General features: G+C 39.9%; 2 protein-coding genes across 2 annotated transcripts in view; one reads left to right on the top strand and one right to left on the bottom strand.

Moving 5' to 3' along the window:
• sycp2l (synaptonemal complex protein 2-like) overlaps positions 1-16,892 on the top strand; it is a gene marked incomplete at its 5' end in the record, with an annotated part of 35,203 nt that extends 18,311 nt beyond the window's left edge. The window contains 8 exons of the mRNA XM_083530459.1: positions 663-729; positions 821-922; positions 2,451-2,560; positions 2,645-2,739; positions 3,102-3,201; positions 15,213-15,271; positions 15,353-15,434; positions 16,364-16,892. Coding sequence (XP_083386585.1) covers positions 663-729; positions 821-922; positions 2,451-2,560; positions 2,645-2,739; positions 3,102-3,201; positions 15,213-15,271; positions 15,353-15,434; positions 16,364-16,411 — 663 coding nt within the window. The 3' untranslated portion in view covers positions 16,412-16,892. The remainder of the gene's footprint in view (positions 1-662; positions 730-820; positions 923-2,450; positions 2,561-2,644; positions 2,740-3,101; positions 3,202-15,212; positions 15,272-15,352; positions 15,435-16,363) is intronic.
• Positions 1-21,077, bottom strand: part of LOC310720100 (uncharacterized protein) — a gene marked incomplete at its 3' end in the record, with an annotated part of 129,996 nt that overhangs the window by 84,389 nt on the left and 24,530 nt on the right. The gene's annotated exons all lie outside the window — the stretch shown is intronic.

Raw genomic sequence — 21,077 nt, 5'->3', positions numbered from 1 at the left:
GAAATTGGGCCAAACAGCAGTTTTTAAAATAATAACCACCACAAACATACTGCCAAGATGACAACTGATTTGCTGAGAAAGGTGATGGAGTGGCCAAGTGTGTCTTCAGACCTAAACCCTATTGAGCACCTGTGGGGCATCCTCAAGTGGAAGGTGGAGAACAGCCATGTTTCTAACATCCAGCAGCTCCATGATGTCATTATAGAGGAGGGGAAGAGGATCCCATCAACAACCTGTGCAGCTCTGGTGAATTCCATGCCCAGGAGGATTAAGGCCATATTGGATAACAATAGGGGTCACACAGTGATCCACGGAGAACTCACTTACGTTCTAAGACAGAGTTCCGAAAATTCTTGAATTTTGGACGCCCCCCCCGCAGCAAAGTGAATTCATCTGGACAGTGTCACTTTAATACAATAATGGGTTTAAAAAAAAATTTTTTTTATAATAATTTTTTTTTTTTTATTAAATTTGTTCATGAAAACAGTTAAAAATTGTATTCCTAATGGTCCTGTACATTCGGGCCTGCTGCGGATTCCCGCTAATTTTAAGATGCTGTTAGTTAGATTCCAAATGAGAAACAGCTAATTTTCCAAGCTGCGAGTTCTGAGCTGCAAAATATTAGGGGTTGACTGTATATATATTGTGTGTTTTTTTTCCCCAATCAGGAACAGACTTTTGAAAAAGAAAAATCTGAACTTCCAAGCAAAAGACCACTGATATCAGCAGGTATGTTGCAATTTGTACACACTTTACATTCAGTAAAAAAAAAATTTTTGTATAAATTTTTTGCAATTGCCTTAAACCCCTTTACAAACAGAGTTGGATGCATGTTGTGAGGATGGGGATAAAGAACAGCTCTCATTCTCTACACTCAATCCCAGAAAACTTTTCATCTACCCCTCTGTAGAGAGTGCTAAAGGTAGGAGCCACATGTCCTTTTTTAACCACTATTAAGGAGCCATTCTGGACTGTAAATTAAGTCCAAATAAAAAACATTAACCATGCATTCAGAAAATCTTTATATCCCTCTTTTCAATTTTATGTTGCAGCCTTATATTACAATCATTAGAATCATTTCTTCATTATTCTACACTCACTACCCCATAATGACAAATTAAAAACAGAAATCTAGTCTGTTGATTTGTTAAAAACTAAAAAATACCACGTGTTCATTAATATTCATACCATTGAACTTGATGTTTCTACACCTTGATCAGAGTCCACCTGTGGTAATTGATTGGACATAGGTTGGAAAGGCGCACACTAATTTGGAAAGGTTCTCTATCGAAGGCCTTACAACTGACTAGGCATACAGTATCAGAGCAAAAACCAAGCCATGAGGTCAAAGGAACTGCCTGCAGAGCTCAAAGACAGGAATATCAAAAGGCATAGATCTGGGGAAGGCTACAAAAAAATTCTGCTAAACTGAAGATTCCTAAGAGTACAGTGGCACAACCAGGACTCTTCCAAAGCTAGTCGCCTGGCCAAACTGAGCAATCGGGAGGGAAAAGGACCTTTATAAGAAAGGTGATCAAGAATCTTTGAGAATGTCCCATCTTCTTACAGGATCTCTGGAGATCAGTCAAAGTTCCAGAAGGACAACCTTCACTGCAGCCCTCAACCGATCTGGGATTTATGGTAGATTGGGACAGACACCTCTCCTCAGTGTAAAACACATGGAATTTTTGGGTCTGATGAAACCATGATGTTTGGCCTCAATTCTAAATGTTATGTTTGAAGGAAACCAGGCACCACTCCAACAGTGAAGCCTGGTGGTGGCATCATCATTCTGTGGGGCTGTTTTTTTGCAACAGGGACTAGGAGACTGGTCAGGATTTAAAGAGAGCTGAATGAAGAAAAGTACAGAGATATCCTCAATAAAATCTCATTCCTCAGCCCAGCCAGAGCCCTGACTGAACCCTATTGAACATCTCCGAAGACACCTGAATATGGCTCTGACTGTCCACTAACTGTCCCCAACTATCCTGATCGAATTTGAGAGGATTTGCAATGAAGAATGGCAGAAAATCCCCCAATTCAAATGTTCAAAGCTGTTTCATCATACCCAAAAATACCCAAGGCTGTAATTGCTGCCTAAGGTGCTTCAACTAATGAGTAAAAGGTCTGAATGCTTTTGTAATTTTTTTTTCTTTCTTTCTCAGACATTTCTAGAATTCGGTTTTTAGTTTGTCATTATGGGGTACTGAGTAAAGATTAGCGAGGAAGAAAATTTAATTGAACGATTGTTGTACCAGGCTGCAACATAACAAAATTGAAAAAAGAGAAGAAATAGCTTCTAAATACACTTTTTTTCTTTTTGCAGAGTGAAGAGAAAAAAGATAATAAAATTAGTCTGTAGTTAATTTTGTGTGTGTGTGTGTGTGTGTGTGTGTGTGTGTGTGTGTGTGTGTGTGTGTGTGTGTGTGTGTGTGTGTGTGTGTGTGTGGAAGCAATAACCCAAGCAATGATTGATGACGACGAATCTGAAGAAGAACTGAGTACTGGAATCATGACTGCCTTTGATTCCTTTAAAGCTCATCTAAGAGAAGAATTCTCTGTAAGTAATAATTTTAGGAAAGTATATGCAACAATTTTTGAGAAAGCTCAGTTGACATTAAGTAGAAATGGTTTTTTTTTCTAGTCCAGGTATAAGAAGACTGAAACAAAGTCACTGAGATCTTTGACTGACTGCCAAAAAACTGTTTCAACATTGCTAAAAACAGTGCATGATCAAAGGTAAAAATCCCCTTAACATTATAAACGTCCCCTTTGTTTTGCTTATTTACTATGCGCTATGCTTTTGAGTTTGAGATCAAAAAATTTAATATCAGGAAATTAAAGATTGAATTCTGATATTGTATTAATCTTTTGATCTCAAACGCAAATGTCTTTAGTGTATAGCGAAATAAATAGTTGCTTTTGTCTTTTCAATGCTTTTAGAGACTGTACTGTATATAAACTGTTTTTCACAATTAATTGCATCAATTTTGCACTCTCTAAACTTAATCAACCATATTTTAATCAATTGTTGTTTTTGCTATACACTGAAGACAGTTATGAGGCCGAATCATTTATTGCTCCATTTTTCTTTTATGAAGGCTTATTCATTTGGAATGTTTCCAGAATGCTGTACTCCAGCAGTTGGGTCAGCTGGAGCAGAACTGTCTTTCCCTAAAGAATATTGAGAAAGAAACTGTGGTTTGTTTTTTCTACACTCACTTATTTGTTTCCAACTTCCTTCTACACACTCTCTTTCTATTGTTTTATTGTTATCCTCCATAATCATATACTAAATTTACAGGCATTTACAGGAGCATAAATTCAAGAAATGTAATTTTTTTGAATAATAGCAAACATATTTGGACATGTCAGGATAAAAAAAAGGGGAGACAAATATTCAGCCACATTTGTTTGTGTTATTGTATGTAGTTTCAGTGCATACAGTCCTGTTGTTTTTGCTATAAACTGAAGACACTTGGGCTTTGAGATTGAAAAAAAAAGAATATAGCCCTATGGGACTAGTTTTACAGGGGGTCGTTAGAGAAATTTCTGTTTCACAGACGTACTTTGTGATTTTAATCCCGTCCGAATCTGCCATGTCTTTCTTTCTCTTACACGACCTCTGTAAAAATTCCAGAGCAAATTACCTACTGTTTTTCAGCAAACTCAGCGGTCCTCTGAGAAATCTAATCCCGTTCAAATGTGAATGTCTGTGATTGCCGAAAAAGTTTTTTCCAAAACGCATTTTCTTGTGTGTTTTGGTCAACGTGAATTACCGTACTAACCATAGCTTTCTGGTATTCAAGTTCCTGCTTTCTTTTTCGCCGCTATTTTACTATCGATCGGTCATATGACCATACGCAATCCGTGCATCCTGGACATGTTGGCTTGTGCAATGCCCACATGTAAAACACAGACACTCCTACCTCTGTAATAAACACAGAGATGTTAGTTCCTTCCGAATCTATACATGAAATGACAGACATCGGCTGAAAGAAATTCTAACTCGAACGTCGTTTGGAAAACTAGTCCCGTCCGAATAGGGCTTATGAAACAACTGACCACATTTAGTTACACTGCATTTGTAATTAAAAAAAAGAAAAAAAAATCTATTGCACCTTTTTAGATTCAATAATATTTGATGTGCATGACAGGCACAAAAACTTTGACTTTCGTGACTTTCTATTGATTCTGCAGAAATGTGCAGTAAACAGTCATAAGATCATATATAATATAGACTTATATTTATATACATTTATACACATGCATATCACATAAACCCATATTTTATTTAAGGGAAAAAAAAAATTTTATTTTGAAATTGATGGCTGCAACAGGTTTTTAAAAAAATTGTGACTGGGCTACACAATTCTGGAAAAAGCGTTATTAAAATTAAACAGTTGGAGAAACATTTTGCTACTAATTAGGTTAATTGACAACAGGTCAGTAAGATAATTGGGTATAAACAGTGTATCTCAGAGAGGCAAAGTATCTCAAAATTATTTGTGAAAGACTGAACAAATTGTGAAACAATTTCAGAATGATGGACTGTGGTGTTGTTACATTGATGTTCTTGTAGACGGCAATGTATGCAAGAGGAGAAGAGTAGCTGTAGATTATGGAATTACGTGTACGGGAATCGTGTACATGTGAGTTACTATGCTAGTTCAATGAGTTATGAAATTCTTTAAAAGATTCCACTGCTGTGTTTCCTGACTAGTTGACGACATAAATTGGAAGCGAGGACGTTTTGTTGCAAGGATTTACTGAAGATGGTGTCAATCTGTGCTTCTTTTTGCTTTGTCCCAGTAAACCGACTATACCACTAGCCAGTCATTAATGTGAATTGAGATTCCTGGCCAGAAGCCAGAAAACAGGCCTTGCTTCTAAACTGCCTTGGAGCGAAAGGCCAGGGATTGTTTTACTCATTGCCCAACACCGGTGACATCCAACACCATTAAAGCTCTGAAAAAACACTACAGTACAAAACTAAATGTCATCATGGAAAGACATGCTTTTAGGAAACGAGTGCAAAAGACAGATGAAACAGTAATACAATACATTGCTGCATTGAGAGACTTGGCTACAACTTGTGAATTTGCTGATACCTTAGATGATAAGGTACCAAGGCATGACCAATTAGTTGAAAACATTTCTAACCCTTGCATTCAAAGCTGCAATTACATTTGCCACACAGCTGAAGGTCACTGATGCCCAGGAAAAAACAAGGACTTCAAGCGTCTCTGCTGTAGTACAAGCCATACACCTTACTCCTGTATCAGGACGACTGCAAAGTCAAAGTACGTTCCTTTGACTTGCCTGAGGTCTGTGTTCTCCACCTGCCTGGACTAACTGACCGCTTTATGTGTGACATGACTATAACTGATACACCCGCTCTGATGCCTGTTTCTCTTCTGCTCACAGTGGACTCTAATCAGTGTCGCTACTCCCAAAACTATGTTATGAACAGCATTTCCATACTGTGCTATTACAAGCTCATGCTGTCCATCTAGTTACTTATCAACAAGAACCAATTCCAGTTAGTTTAGTGAGTCCAGTGATGTTTACCTGTGTCTAGGTATGGCCATACTTGTGCTACCTGTTTTTTTTATTGCCGACCAAGGTACAGCTTTGCTAGGCATTGATTTATTTAAGGGACTCCAGCTTTGATTCGATGGACACACTGTGCTGCCACCACCAAATTTTTCTTCAGTTTGTGCTCTCTCCACTCCCATATCACAGCATGCTGCCTTGGGCTGCATAACCAATTTTTCACAGAAAGTGAACATTTCTGATTGTGTGATGCCAACCAGACATAAATCATGTCACTTACCTTTCATTGTCAAAGATGCTGTCTCTGCAGAATAAAATACCTAAAGATGGGTGTGTTTGAGAGGATTGACTCTTCTCCATAAGCTTCACCAATCGTTGTGATCCAAAAGAAAATAGTGGGGACCCGCATGTGTGTGGATCTGCGAGGGCCCAACGAGGCAGTTATAGTAGATAGCTACTCGTTAGCACACATGGAGGGGCTGATGCAATGCAAGGTGTGACTGTGTTTTTGTCTATAGATTTGGAAAGTGCATACTACCAGGTACCTCTTCACAAAGACAGCAGGGACCTCACTGCATTCATTACACATGAAGGCCTCTTTAGGTTCTGCTGGTTCCCGTATGGTTTGGCATCTGCATTCCAGAAGACGACATTGTGTGGTGATGCTACAAGAACATGATCATGCTTTACAGAATGTACTGCAACACTTGGGTTGGATTAATGCTAAATGAGTCTAAATGTCCATTCTGGAAGCAGTTCTTGAAGTTTCTAAGGTCACTTACCTTCAGCCAGATCAGGATCACATTTCTTACAATAATGAAATTACAATAATCAGATGCTTTGCAGCTCTGTTCTCAGCTGGGACTCCTCTCATGGTACAACAGATTCAGTCCTAATTTTGATTAGGTGGTGATGCCTTTGCACGCCTGCCTGAAAGATGAGAGTGGATTTCTCTGGTCTGAGGAAGCTCAACAAAGTTTAACTGAGGTGAAAGAGCTACTTGTACACAGTCCATTTGACCCAGGGCTGCCGGTGATCATTTTTACCGTCTTATGGTTTATCTGCTTATGGATTAGGTGCAGTATTTTCACAAGTAGGCACTGATGGTCAAGAATGTACGGTTGCTTTTGCATCCAGAATGCTCACTTCCACTGACATGCATTTGGGCAGTAGAGAAATGGTGGGCGTATTTGTTAGGTCCTTTTCAAAAAAGGAATAGCATGTGCATAAAGTAGCCAGTGCATGTTCAAAAAAGCTCATCCAAAGTTCACCCCTCTAGTTGAGGTTAAATAAATGGTCCTTACACCTACCTCTAAAATTAATAATAGACTGATTAATAATGCTGAGAAATAATGCTCAAGAACCAGCTTGGCTGGAATATTATGTGCATTAGTACAGCAATTGACATTAATTCACATATACATGCAATTAGATACTAAGCAGGGATACTTGTGATTAGGTTTTCTTGTTAATATGGCTAATAAGTCTAAATGTTTACATTGCATTCATTTATATATTGCCTAGTGTATGTTTCGAGTACGTCTGAATTTGTGGTTACATTACACACTTGATGCTTTATTTAACTCATGCTCGTTACTGCTATAGGAAAAATTAATTTTTAGCAAGAGTTTATAAACTTTCGGCTTCTCCCATCAGGGGTCGCCACAGCGGATCATCCGTATGATCCGCATGTTGGATTTGGCACGTTTTTACGCTGGATGCCTTTCCAAACGCAACCCTCCCCATTTATTCGGGCTTGGGTCAGGCACTAAGAGTGTACTGGCTTGTGCAACCCTAATGGCTGGGATTAATAAATTCTTTAAAAGAATCCACTGCTGTTTTCTAACTATTTGATGACATAACATTTTCCTCAAAAAAAAAATTGCAAAACAGTTGAATATCTCATCATTTACAGTATATTTCATAAGTTTCAAGGAATCTGGAAAACTCAAGGGACTAGGGCAGAAATCAATACTGGATGCGCTTGATCTTCCTCATGCATCCAAAGTTAATTTAAAATGTACTGAGGCAAAGTGGAAAACTGTTCTGTATTCAGATGAATAGAATTTCAAATTTCTTTTTGCAAACTATATATACCATGTCCATTGGACTAAAGAGGAGAGGGCTTGTTATCAACACTCAAAAAGCTGGTGTGGGAGTGCATTATTGCCTGTGGAACTGGCAGATTGCACATTTGGAAAGGATTAATCATGCTGAATAGTATATACAGGTTTTAGATCAACAATGCTTATATCCAGAAAATGTTTTTTTTTTTTTTTTTAGTAAAGGCCCTCCATATTTGAGCAAGGCAATGCTAAATTCATACTGCATTTATTAAAATAGTACAGCTTCATAGTAAGAGTCCTGGAAATTAACTTGCTTGCCTGAAGTCTAGCTCTTTCACTATTTGAAAACATTTGGAGCATCATGAAACAAAAAATACAACAAACGACACCCAGAACTGTTAAGCAGCTACAATCCTGTTTTGGACACATATGGGACAACATTCCTCTCCCAGCAACTGGTCTACTCTGTTTCCAGATGTATACGGACAGAGGATGTGACACTACACAGTGGTAAACATGGCCCTTTACCAACTTTTTTTTAGATCTTTTGCAGACATCAAATTCAAAATGACCTTTTCTTACAATGGTATCTATTCTCATTCTAAAAAATTTTTTTGTTTAGTTAATTTTTGATCAAATGTGGATTTATAATATTTGCAAATCATTGCATTCTGTTTTTGTTTTACACAGTGTCCTAACCTTTTTGAATTGTGGTTGTATTATAAAGAGGAAGTAGGCAGGGGGTCAAGAGCCTCTTACTAGTTAAAGTTTAGACATCTGCCAAAATAAATCTAGAATTAAATGTTTGATTGGCTCATCTTTCATTATTTATTGATTCTTGACTAATAATCTGCTCTTATGTATTCTAATGCTTTTTAATTCAAATATTTGTATTTGTAACAATTAACAATAAACATTGTCTCAAAGCAGCTTTAAACAGCTAATGTGGTGATAAAAATGAATGATGTTCTTTATAAGTGCAAGTTTGCTGATGAGATAGCCGGTGGCGACAGTGGCAAGGAAAAACTCCCTGAGATGGCTTAAGGTAGAAACCTTGAAAGGAACCAGACTCGAAAGGGAACCCATCCTCATCTGAGTTGCACAGAATGTCCATTTATTACAGAAACGATGTTGAGGGGTACAGTGATTATTAGAAGCAAACTGTAGTCCTAAATCAGTGTAGCAGACTTTTGACATTAACTACAGTCAAAATCCATCCTTAGAGCTCCCGTTCTTACTCCGGAATACCAACCCAAGGCGTGGATGAGAAACCGTTCCCAGCTGCACAGAGTGGTCTCCAATCGAAAATAACACTATCCAGAGGCAGGCCTCTATGAAGTAGGAAGATCTGAGGAGGAAAGTGGGGCAGGAACAGTGGTCACTGGAATCTCAGTAGCATGTTTAACTTGCCCGAGAGAGAGAGAGAGAGAGAGAGAGAGAGAGAGAGAGAAGAGAGGTGACAGTATATGGATTATTGTGTCTTTATTGTTGTATGAAAGTTAAGGACACTGTGCAGTTGGGGACTCTGGCAAGACTCGATATGGCAGCATAACTAAAAGGGCGAACCAGAAGGTTCTGCAAAGGTTTTACAAAAGCAATGTGTATTTGCTTAAACATTTTTTACATTCTGTGCATTTCAATGTTGTGTAAAAATTGATTAGTGGATTTAGTGTGAAAAATAATATAGTTTGTGTACAAACAGAAAAAAAGCAACAAAAAGCAGAAAACAAAACTTTTTAAGAGAATATCATCCATCAAGTTGTGAACAATTGTAACCTAGTATGTGGATTAGCTACATGTAGCTTATGTAATAAAAGAGAAAACATTACTCTGACACAAGTAGTGTTCTCTTTCAAACATCTGTTCGGTATCTCACTATGGGAATCGCCTCGGGCGTGACCAATCCTGGAAGCATCAATCACACCACGTCTGTTGGCTGACAGACCAATCACGACAGTGATATATAGGGAGTCCCGCCTCCGTTATGGTGACGGCCCATCTGGTTGCACAGCGGCGGGGAAAGATCCCTCCCAACCATATGCATGCGGGTCTATGATCTGGGCTAAAGACTCATCCCCTGTGCATAGTGTGTTTAGGAGTCAGACATGCACAAGCTGTGCTCGCTAACCCTGAGTGCTGCCAGCACTGTTCCCGTTTCCCGTTAAGGGTTCGGGAGAGCCGAATGCAAGTCACGGCTGTGAATAAAGGAGACCCATGTCTCTCTTCTCAGGCACAATGTAGCTGGGGAGAGCTGATGGACGAAGTGTCTTCTGTCCTTCCTTCGCTCTTTGATTCGAACCCTTTAGTGGGGGGACAAGGGTGAGGAAGAGGAAGATGATGAGGTTGCTCATTTTTTGGAGGAGGATTTGGAGGACGATGAGGAGGATGCTATCATTCCTCCTGATCTTCTCTTCAGGCCTGGAAGTGCTATGGGCCCTTCCCCCATGCCAGGTGAGCTGGACCTCGTTGAGGTGTGTAGAAGAGCAGCCAAAAAGCTCTCTATCGACTGGCCATCTAAGCAGGTGCACCAGGATGCTGAGAGGGATTTATATGATGGGAAGAGGCTGCCATCGCGCACTTCCCCAGTTTAGCAGCTGATTCCTGCCGTTTCTGCGTGTGTCACAGAAAAACACAGGTTGTCTCTCTCTCTCTTCCAGAGAGCAAAGAAAGATCCTTTCAGAATCTGTATACGCCTTCTAGGGCTGATGACTTCAGGAGTGTCTGTCATACCGTTGGGACTGTTGCGAATGAGAGAGTTTCAGTGCTGGGTAGCGGCACAGCGCTTATGTCCGAAGCGCCACCCGAACCGCAAAGTGATGGTGTAATCGCTGTGCTTGCGCGCTTTCCATCACTGGGGAAATCGCACTTTTCGCATGAATCGGGAACCCCACTGGGAGCTGTTTCCCCTAAGAAAAGTAGTGATGACGGATGCATCACTCACGGGTTGGGGTGCGGTGTGCAGGATAGCAAAAGGGAAATGGCCCGTCTCGTTACGATAAACTTTCAGGAACTGTTAACGGTTTTTCTAGCTTTGAAACATTTTGTGCAGTTTCTTCTGAGTCACCACGTATTGGTCAGATTAGACAACACGATGGCGGTGGCATACATAAATCGCCAGGGCGGAATGCGCTCTCCTCGACTACACGGTCTAGATCTCATGGTGTGGGGAATGAAGCATTTTTTTATCGCTATGAGCGACTCATGTGCCGGGAGTGATGAATACGGGGGCGGATCTCTTGTCCAGGGTAAATCCCCTGTACGGGAAGTGGTCTCTCCACCCTCAGGTGGTTAACCTGTTATGAGAGAGATTCGGCCGGGCTGCTATAGATCTCTTCGCCTCGCACGAAAACACTCATTGCCCTCTATTATTTTCTCTGGCAAGAAATGGTGCACCTATGAGTGTGGATGCGTTAGCCCACCCATGGCCAAACGTACTGCTTTGCTCATTTCCTCCCCTGAGTTGTTGAGAAATCAACAACATGTCAGTTAGATCCAATTCCCACTAAACTACTGAAGGAAGTGTTATATACAGCTGGTGAGCCTCTTTTAAATATTATTAACTCCTCACTATCGTTAGGTCATGTCCCTAAATCCCTCAAGCTAGCAGTTATTAAGCCCCTCATTAAAAAACCTAATCTGGATCCAAGCACGCTATCGAATTACAGACCAATTTCAAATCTCCCATTTATGTCTAAGATTTTAGAAAAGATTGTCGCTGCCCAGCTATGTAACCACTTGCAGGAGAACAATATCTTTGAAGAGTTTCAGTCAGGTTTTAGGCCCCATCATAGCACAGAAACTGCTCTAGTTAAAATCACTAACGACCTGTTTTTAGCTTCAGACCAAGGCTACATCTCCCTATTAGTTTTACTAGATCTTAGTGCTGCGTTCGACACTATAGATCATGATCTTCTCCTCGATCGCTTACAGAATTACATCGGTATTCAGGGACAGGCATTAAGCTGTTTTAAATCCTACCTGTCCAATCGTTACCATTTCGTAGATTTAAATGGAGAGCTATCCAGGATAATGCTAGTAAATTATGGCGTGCCACAAGGGTCAGTTCTGGGACCCCTGCTTTTTACAATATACATGCTTCCATTAGGAAATATTATTAGAAGGCATGGAATTAGCTTCCATTGTTATGCTGATGATACCCAGCTATATATTTCATCCAAACCAGGCGATACAGCTCAATTAGCTCGCATAACTGAGTGTGTTGAAGAAATAAGAGATTGGATGACCCATAACTTTCTGCTATTAAATTCTGATAAAACGGAGATTTTGCTCATCAGCCCAAAAAATAGTACACAGAAGCTCCAGCATCTCAGCCTGCATTTAGACGGTTGTTCTGTAACTACTAGTTCAACGGTAAAAGACCTGGGAGTTATTTTAGACAGCAACTTATCTTTCAAAAATCACATCAATCAAGTTACAAAAACAGCCTTCTTTCACCTTAGAAATATTTCTAAGCTAAGAAATATGTTACCTATATCTGATGCAGAGAAGCTCGTCCATGCGTTTATGACCTCTAGAATAGACTACTGTAATGCATTACTAGGTGGATGTCCTGCATCATTAATAAACAAGCTTCAGTTAGTTCAGAATGCCGCAGCAAGAGTTCTTACTAGGTCAAGAAAATACGATCATATAACCCCAATCTTATCGTCCCTACATTGGCTTCCTATTAAGTTTCGAATAGACTACAAACTACTGCTACTCACTTATAAAGCACTAAATGGTTTGGCTCCCATGTATCTATCCAGTCTCTTAACACGCTACAATCCCTCACGCTCCCTGAGATCTCAAAACTCTGGGCTTCTAGTAGTTCCTAGAATAGCAAAGTCCACTAAAGGCGGTAGAGCATTTTCACATTTAGCTCCTAAACTCTGGAATAGTCTTCCTGACAGTGTTCGGGGTTCAGATACACTCTCCCAGTTTAAGTGCAGATTAAAAACATATCTTTTTAGCAAAGCCTACACATAACACACATCACATCATAACCTTGTGCTCCAGAACATCTGATCACATGCACATTATCAACTTGTGCTGTTAATATCATGAACAGCAGCTACGCTAATTCCTCTCCACTGCTTCTCTTTCTCTCCCCATCCCGAGGCATCCTGAGGTTTGTTGCCAGCTCCAGTCACGTCCCACCTCGTGAAGATTATGGACCTATGGATGATCATGGAGAAGTAGATGCCGAGTGTTTAAAGGCCCTGGCATGGAGAAGCTGATGCTGGATCTCTGATGATCACAAATTGTTCTGTATTGTTGAAAGATTTATGACCAAACTTTTGATGTCACCCATATGAGGATGGGTTCCCCTTTGAGTCTGGTTCCTCTCAAGGTTTCTTCCTCATATCATCTAAGGGAGTTTTTCCTTGCCACTGTCGCCACGGCTTGCTCATCAGGGACAAACGCACACCATTCACCTTCACTGTTGTTTTCTGTAAAGCTGCTTTGAGACAATGTCTGTTGTGAAAAGCGCTATACAAATAAACTTGACTTGACTTGACTTGACTTGACTTGAGTTTAATCGTGCCGACTCTAAAAAGAGTAAGAGGAGGCGGTCACTCTGTAATACTAATGGCTTCAAACTGGCCAGGGAAATCGTGGCTGACGAAGATATTCCAACTCCTTTTTTACCCGGCACCGGACAGAGTGGCTCTCTGGGCCTGGCCCGTGAGAGGATGAATCTCGGTGTCACTGGTTTGCCTCTAAGGGTGATTCGAGACGATTCAGAATGTGAGAGCAGCTTCGACGCGCTCTGCTTATGAGAAGAAATGGAGTATATTTGAACTACGGTGTGCTCCAAGAAAGATTGTCCCTTTTTACTGTTCTGTGGCAGAGGTGCTTTTTACAAGAACTTTTAGATAAGGGCAAGGCGTTTTCTACCGTTAAGGTTTACCTCGTCGCTGTTTCTGCATGCTTTGCGGATTGACGGACATACTACTGGTCATCACCCACTAGTGTGCAGGTTTATGAAGGGAGCGTAGCACCTGAACACATTTTTAAAGCTGTTGATTCTGCCGTAGGATCTGTCAGTGGTCCTGAGCGCACTCTCTCAGCCTCCTTTTGAGCCGATAGAGAGTATTGATTTGAAGCTCCTTTCGCTGAAGGTTGCTTTGTTATTGGCTCTTTCTACTGCGAAGTGGGCTAGTGAGCTTCATGCTTTGTCAGTTCATGACTCCTGTATGCGGTTTGCTATGGATTTCTCGCGAGTGACTCTCAAGACTAATCCTGGCATTTGTTCCTAAAGTGAGCAAGTCAGCTTTTGTCTGCAGACAGGTGGATTTAATGGTTTTTTATCCGCTTCCTTTAACCTCAGCGGAGGAGTAGCGGCTTCACTGTCTGTGCCTTGTCCGTGCATTATGTCGCAATGTAGACAGGACAAAGAAATTGAGATGGAGTAATCAGCTGTTTGTTTCATGGGCTGATTCTCGTAAAGAAAGACCTGTTTCCCGGCAGCGCCTGTCCCACTGGCTCGTGAAGGCTATTATATTGTGTTATAATAGCATTGGTTATAACCCTCCAGAAGGACTGAGGGCTCATAGAACCCTTGGCTTGGCCACCTTGTGGGCGCTTTTTAAGGGCGTTTCGACTTAGGACGTTTGTGTGGCTGCATGCTGGGCTTCGCCGCACACTGGAAGTCACGGAGCCTTTGCTGGCTTATTCTGTCCTAAGTGTGTAGTAAAAAAAAAAAAAAAGTTATTTTTATATATATATATATATATATATATATATATATATATATATATATATATATATATATATATATATATATATATATATATATATAGGTGATTGACAATGGATGATCATTGTCATACAATTTGGAATAAATGTTTTTAATTTCTCACACGTTTCCACTCTCTTCGGTGAGGGGGAAAACCTAGTGTTAATTTATCACATCACTAAGTTGGTTGACAACTGCTTCGGACAGCATATCTGCAATATGGGAGTTGTCTATATCCCATAGTAAGATACCGAACAGATGTTTGAAAGAGAACTTTAGGTTACTTACGTAACCCCGGTTCTCTGATAACAGGAGTGAGGTATCTCACCACACTTACCTCCTAGAAGAGATGAGAAGAGATATGTGAGAATGAGGCAGGGGCCATCAGGGACCATCCCGCATGGAGAAGAGATATGTGAGAATGAGGCAGGGACCATCAGCAGCGGTGTATATAGGGAAGCGGGACGTCAGCCGACAGACGTGGTGTGATTGATGCTTCCAGGATTGGTCACGCCCGAGGCGATTCCCATAGTGAGATACCTCACTCCTGTTATCAGAGAACCGGGGTTACGTAAGTAACCTAAAGATTTGTCTGTCAAATCTGAGGTCAGCTTCGATGTATAGTACTGTGTTAATCCCAGATGCACAATAAATGGGTTGTAGTAACAGGAGATTTCTGAGAGATTTATTGAAAAATTAGATGCAGTGTTGCAATATATACTATATTCCTTTAACTAGTTAAGTAAAAAAAAAAAAAAAAAAAACTTGAAAGTAGGTTAGTTGTATACATCAAGTGGAATGCACATGCAAAAGTTTCAGTTATGGTGTCTCATTTCTTTTCCTTCTTCCAGGGTTTTTGGCAGTCTCTGTCTGATACAGTGAGAGCATTCTGTAATAAACAGCAGAAGAGGTACTTTTAAATGTGGCATTAGATTTACGAAACACTCAAGCCTATATACCTTTCAAATTTAGTACTGTTTATTTCTTCTAGTTTGGAATCTATAGAATTACTTGGAGGGAGCATCCAAGCCCACCAGAGGCAAGCAGAGGGAACAGAAGCAATGTCAAGCATGGTAAATATATATATATTACATAAATGGCATAGTCATAAGAAAACATGGAAGCAACTTGCTGATATCTATGGAATATTTCATTTTAATTAATACTGGCAAATATTCACAAAATACCAACAAATTCACAAACAAAATATATACAATTTTCTTTTAAAGCAGAGCATTTTTGTGATTTGTTATAAAAAAAATAAAAAAAAATAAAAAATAAAGTTCAAAAGGTTAAAACAAAGACACATTTTCAGTCTTTGCCTAAACGAAGGGGTTCAAGTCAAACTGGGATTTCTGAGTTTATAAATAAAAACATTTATTTTTTGACATGCTCCCCTGTTACATTTATGCACATCCCAGTGTTTAACTAATTCCTGGAAAGATTCAGCATAGAAAAATTTGTCAGAATAATTTGTCAGAAACATCCTAGTATAGCCTGCTTCACTTCGACATCAGTGCTAAAATGTTGGCCCCCGAGGAACTCATCCATTATCTAGGATCAGGCATTCCATGTGCTGAATGTTCTCTGGACTGGCTTGTGACGTGTGCACCACCTATCACTAATACAGTAGGACACTAGCTAGTGTCTAGGCGTGTAGTACTGCCACACCAGCATCCATTTTTAAACCTATAAAATTAAAAGACCCAGTTTGACTTGAATGCCCCTTGTTTTTAATAAGGGTGCCATTATTAGTGGAGGGCACTGTAAATCAATGGACAAGTTTATTTAGCCTGTTTACCCATCAAATAAATAAAGACTGAAATGCAATAAAGTAAAATGGAAGCAAAGTAATATCTGTTATGTACTTGAGTGCAAAACAAATATTATATTTTTAGAAAGAAGTCAGTGTTAATTTTCAGACCTCAATAATAAGTAAAATAATAAACATATTAAGGGTGAAAATAACACTTATTTTTCCTATCTCCTGACATTTTTTTAGTCCACTGCAGTTCCAGATGCAGAGACCGAAGACAAACCAAGACAGTAAAACAGTTTCCAGATAGAAAGTACATTAAATGTAAAAACTATTAGAAACATTGCAGAAAGTATTTGTGAATTGTATGACTTGTATTTAAATGTATTATGTTTACACAATTTGCCTTGTTATAAACAGGGGATATACTTTTCCTTTTACACTAAATTCTACAATCAGACTATGAAAATGTGGCATTTAAAAAGAAAAACATTCTGGGTAGAATATTAAAGTTGACAATGAGTTTTTGAGTTACATTTTTATGATTTATAAATGATCTAATATGATTTTATATCTTATCTAAATTTCTGTCAAATAGCTCAATGATCTACACCCCTCCTGAAATTCCAACAGATTTTGAAAGGGATTTTTTTCAAAACAATTATCAAGAATAGATGTAATAGTTCATGCAATATTGTTTATCAACAGTCTGTATACATATGGGAGAGGATTGTTTTCCCATTTGCATCTAATACACAATTGTAGCTGCTCTAAAGCCACTGGCCTCCTTTGTCGTATTTTTCATTTTATTATGCACTGAATGTTTTTGATTAGCAAAAGGTCTGGACTGCGGGCAAGCCAGTTCGGCATAAGCACCCAGTGAAACCCTCTCTTTTTGCTCATTTACATTTGCGGCATTTATCAGACGCCTTTATCCAGAGCAACGTACAAAAGTGCTTTGAGTCTCTAGTAATTAATAAATCTACACTGGTACGCAAGATTACAAACTTAATATTCTACAAGCTTGGAAGTGCTAATTTAAGTATTTCAGGAAGAGGTAGGTCTTCAGTCGTCGCTTGAAGATAGTCAGGGACTCTGCTGTACGGACATCTAGGGAAGTTCATTCCACCACCTCGGTGCCAGAACAGAGAAGAGCCTTGAAGTGTACTTACCTCTCATTCTGAGAGAAGGAGGTTCCAGTCGAGCAGTGCTGGAGGATCTCAGCATGGTGCAGTGCGAGATGTGATAAGGTCACTGAGGTAAGATGGTGCCGGTCTATTTTTGGCCTTGTAGGCAAGCATCAGTGTTTTGAATCTGATACGTGCAGCTACTGGAAGCCAGTGAAGGGAGCGCAGCAGTGGGGTGGTGTGGGAGAACTTGGGCTGATTGAACACAAGTCGTGCAGCTGCTTTTTGGATCATTTGCAGTGGACGAAGAGCGTTCAGGGAAAGACCTGCCAGCAGAGAGTTGCAGTAGTCTTGAAATGACAAGAGACTGAACAAGCACCTGGGCAGCCTGTATGGACAGAAATGGTCGAATCCTTCGGATGTTATAGAGAAGAAATCGACAAGAACGAGCAACGTTAGTGACATGTGGGAAGAAGGACAGTTCATTGTCCATAGTTACCCCAAGGTTACAAGCAGTGTTGGGCAGTAAGGCGTTACCGGTAACGTTTTACAGTAACTAATACTGTAACGCGTTACCTTTTAAAAATAAAGTAACTCCGTTACCGTATGGTGCGTTACCCGTTACTTTTTTTAATGAATTAATTTCGGCTGAAGTTTAGACTACAGCCTAACTTGCTTACAGCAGCGTCGCATTGTAGGATTGGTGGATAAACCACTGTAAACACGAAGAAGACGCACTGTGGGCGTGTCTCCGTTTATTCAGGTCTGTGCGGCAGTAATGTCGAGGCGAGAGCGAGACGAGTTTCTCAAAGTGGAAATATGCTCATTATTTCACTTTAGTTGAGTATAAAGACAAAAACTTTTAAGTCAAATGTAAGTTGTGTCTTTCTGGTTCGAAGCTCTTATCTACTGCGATAAACAGCAACGCCAATCTGTTGAAACACCTCCAGTAACTCCATGCCCGAGGAGCTAGTAGCTAGGAGCTAACCCGGTGTTCTGTTCTACATTGTTGATAGTTTTCATACTTCCGCTGTGAAAGGAACATTTTTAAGAGCTCAACACAACAGCAGAAGCCACTTTAGTTTTTGATTGTGAATATATAATTCAGCTTGTTTTGTTGTTTATTTCAGAAATCCTTGTGATATATTCAGTTTGTGCTGGTCTGACTTCAATAAAAGTGTTTAAAAATGACTTTGTGTTTGTCAGTTTTGTGTTTGTATAGATCATAACGCATAAAAGGGGATTAATGGGAACATTAAAGAAGGTTCTTTAAAAAAGTAACTAAAAAGTTACTTTTAACCGTAACGCATTACTTTTTGGTGTAGGTAATCAACAAAGTAACGGAGTTACTTTTTAAATGAAGTAATAAGTAACTGTAACTAGTTACTATTTTTTAGTAACGAGCAAAACACTGGTTACGAGCAGTGGCTGAAGGGGAGAGCAGAGAGTCATGAAATGTTATTTGGAGATCTTGACCTGGAGATGAATCACCTGGGATGACCAGCAGTTCTGTTTTGCTGGGGTTGAGTTTTAGTTGGTGAGCACTCATCCATGAAGATATGTCTGTCAAGCATGCTGATATCCGAGCAGAAGCTGTGGTATCTGATGGAGGGAAAGAAAAGATTAGTTGAGTGTCATCTGCATAGCAGTAAGAATACCCATGTGAGGATATGACTTCACCAATGGAGTGGGTATAAAGGGAGAAAAGGAGGGGACCAAGTACTCATTGCTCCTGATAATGACATACTTAACTGTTGGAAAGGTTTTTCTTAACCATGTAGAGGATGCTGTGACCATCCACCACTGTTTTATTTTTCTGAGCTCACCAGTGTGGTGTTTTTTTTTTTTGTTGTTTTATTTTTTTTAGTGGGCAGACTGCGTCACCGGTTAGACCAGACATGGGCAAAATGCGGCCCGCGGGCCACACACTCACACTGGGTTTATTAATCTGGCCCGCTAAACGTGACCAAATTCCATTAAAATAGGTACGGGTAAACATTGTTCAATTTACCTTTCCCCTGTAATGCCCATGTTTCCCCTAAAGATGTCGCACTTCAGCTCAATTGACGTTGTTCGCATGCAATACTCTCTTCTTCTCTTAAGAGAGCTTAATCTGATACTCTCTAAAAACTGCGACAGTTTCTGACAAACACCTCGGGTCTATCCTGAGAATTGCCACAACAAAACTTACCCCAGACTTTGATGCACTTGCAAAAAAAAAAAAGATCAACAAATTGTTGATCTTTTGGCACTTGATGAAACTAAATTTGGCAAATCTCTAATGTTACACACACACACACACACACACACACACACACACACACACACACACACACACACACGCATCTTTCTGGGAACTCCTTCAAGACTGTTGGAAGACCATTTCAGGTGACTACCTCTTGAAGCCCATCAAGAGAATGCCAAGAGTGTGCAAAGCAGTAATCAAAGCAAAAGGTGGCTACTTTGAAGAACCTAGAATATGAAATTTTTCGGTTGTTTCACACTTTTTTGTTATGTATATAATTCCATATATAATTCCACATGTATTAATTCATAGTTTTGATGCCTTCAGTGTAAATCTACAATTTTCATAGTCATGAAAATAAAGAAAACTCTTTGAATGAGAAGGTGTGTCCAAACCTTTGGTCTGTACTATATATATGATGATATATGATACACCTGCAAATAAGTATTTGAACACCTGAGAAAGTCAATGTTAATATTTGGTACAGTAGCCTTTGTTTGCAATTACAGAGGTCAATCTTTTCCTGTAGTTTTTCACCAGGTTTGCAAACACTACAGGAGGGATTTTGGCCCACTCCTTCACACAGATCTTCTCTAGATCAGTCAGGTTTCTGGCCTGTCGCTGAGAAACATGCAGTCGCCCTGTCCCATGTGCAGAAAAACACCCCCAAAACATGATGCTACCACCCCATGCTTCACAGTAGGGATGGTGTTCTTGGGATGGTACTCATCATTCGTCTTCCTCCAAACACGTTTAGTGGAATTATGACCCAAAAGTTCTATTTTGGTCTCATCTGACCACATGACTTTCTCCCATGACTCCTCTGGATCATCCAAATGGTCATTGGCAAACTTAAGACGTGCCTGGACATGTGCTGGTTTAAGCAGGGAAACCTTCCATGTCATGCATGATTTCAAACCATGACATCTTAGTGTATTACCAACAGTAACCTTGGAAACGGTGGTCCCAGCTCTTTTCAGGTCATTGACCAGCTCCTCCCATGTAGTTCTGGGCTGATTTCTCACCTTCCTTAGGATCATTGAGACCCCACGAGGTGAGATCTTGCATGGAGCCCCAGTCCGAGGGCGATTGACAGTCATGTTTAGCTTCGTACATTTTCTAATGATTGCCACAACAGTGGACCTTTTTTCACCAAGCTGCTTGGCAATTTCCCCGTAGCCCTTTCCAGCCTTGTGGAGGTGTACAATTTTGTCTCTAGTGTCTTTGGACAGCTCTTTGGTCTTGGCCATGTTAGTAGTTGGATTCTTACTGATTGTATGAGGTGGACAGGTGTCTTTATGCAGCTAACGACCTCAAACAGGTGCATCTAATTTAGGATAATAAATGTAGTGGAGGTGGACATTTTAAAGGCAGACTAACAGGTCTTTGAGGGTCAGAATTCTAGCTGATAGACAGGTGTTCAAATACTTATTTGCAGCTGTATTATACAAATAAATAGTTTAAAAATCATATATTGTGATTTCTGGATTTTATTTTATTTTTTTGATTATGTCTCTCACAGTCGACATGCACCTACGATGACCATTTCAGACCCCTTCAGGATTTCTAAGTGGGAGAACTTGGTGTT

This window comes from Silurus aristotelis, assembly GCF_946808225.1.
Source record: "Silurus aristotelis genome assembly, chromosome: 25".
In the NCBI taxonomy this organism is placed as follows: domain Eukaryota; kingdom Metazoa; phylum Chordata; class Actinopteri; order Siluriformes; family Siluridae; genus Silurus; species Silurus aristotelis.
This window is presented reverse-complemented; position numbering and strand designations above follow the sequence as displayed.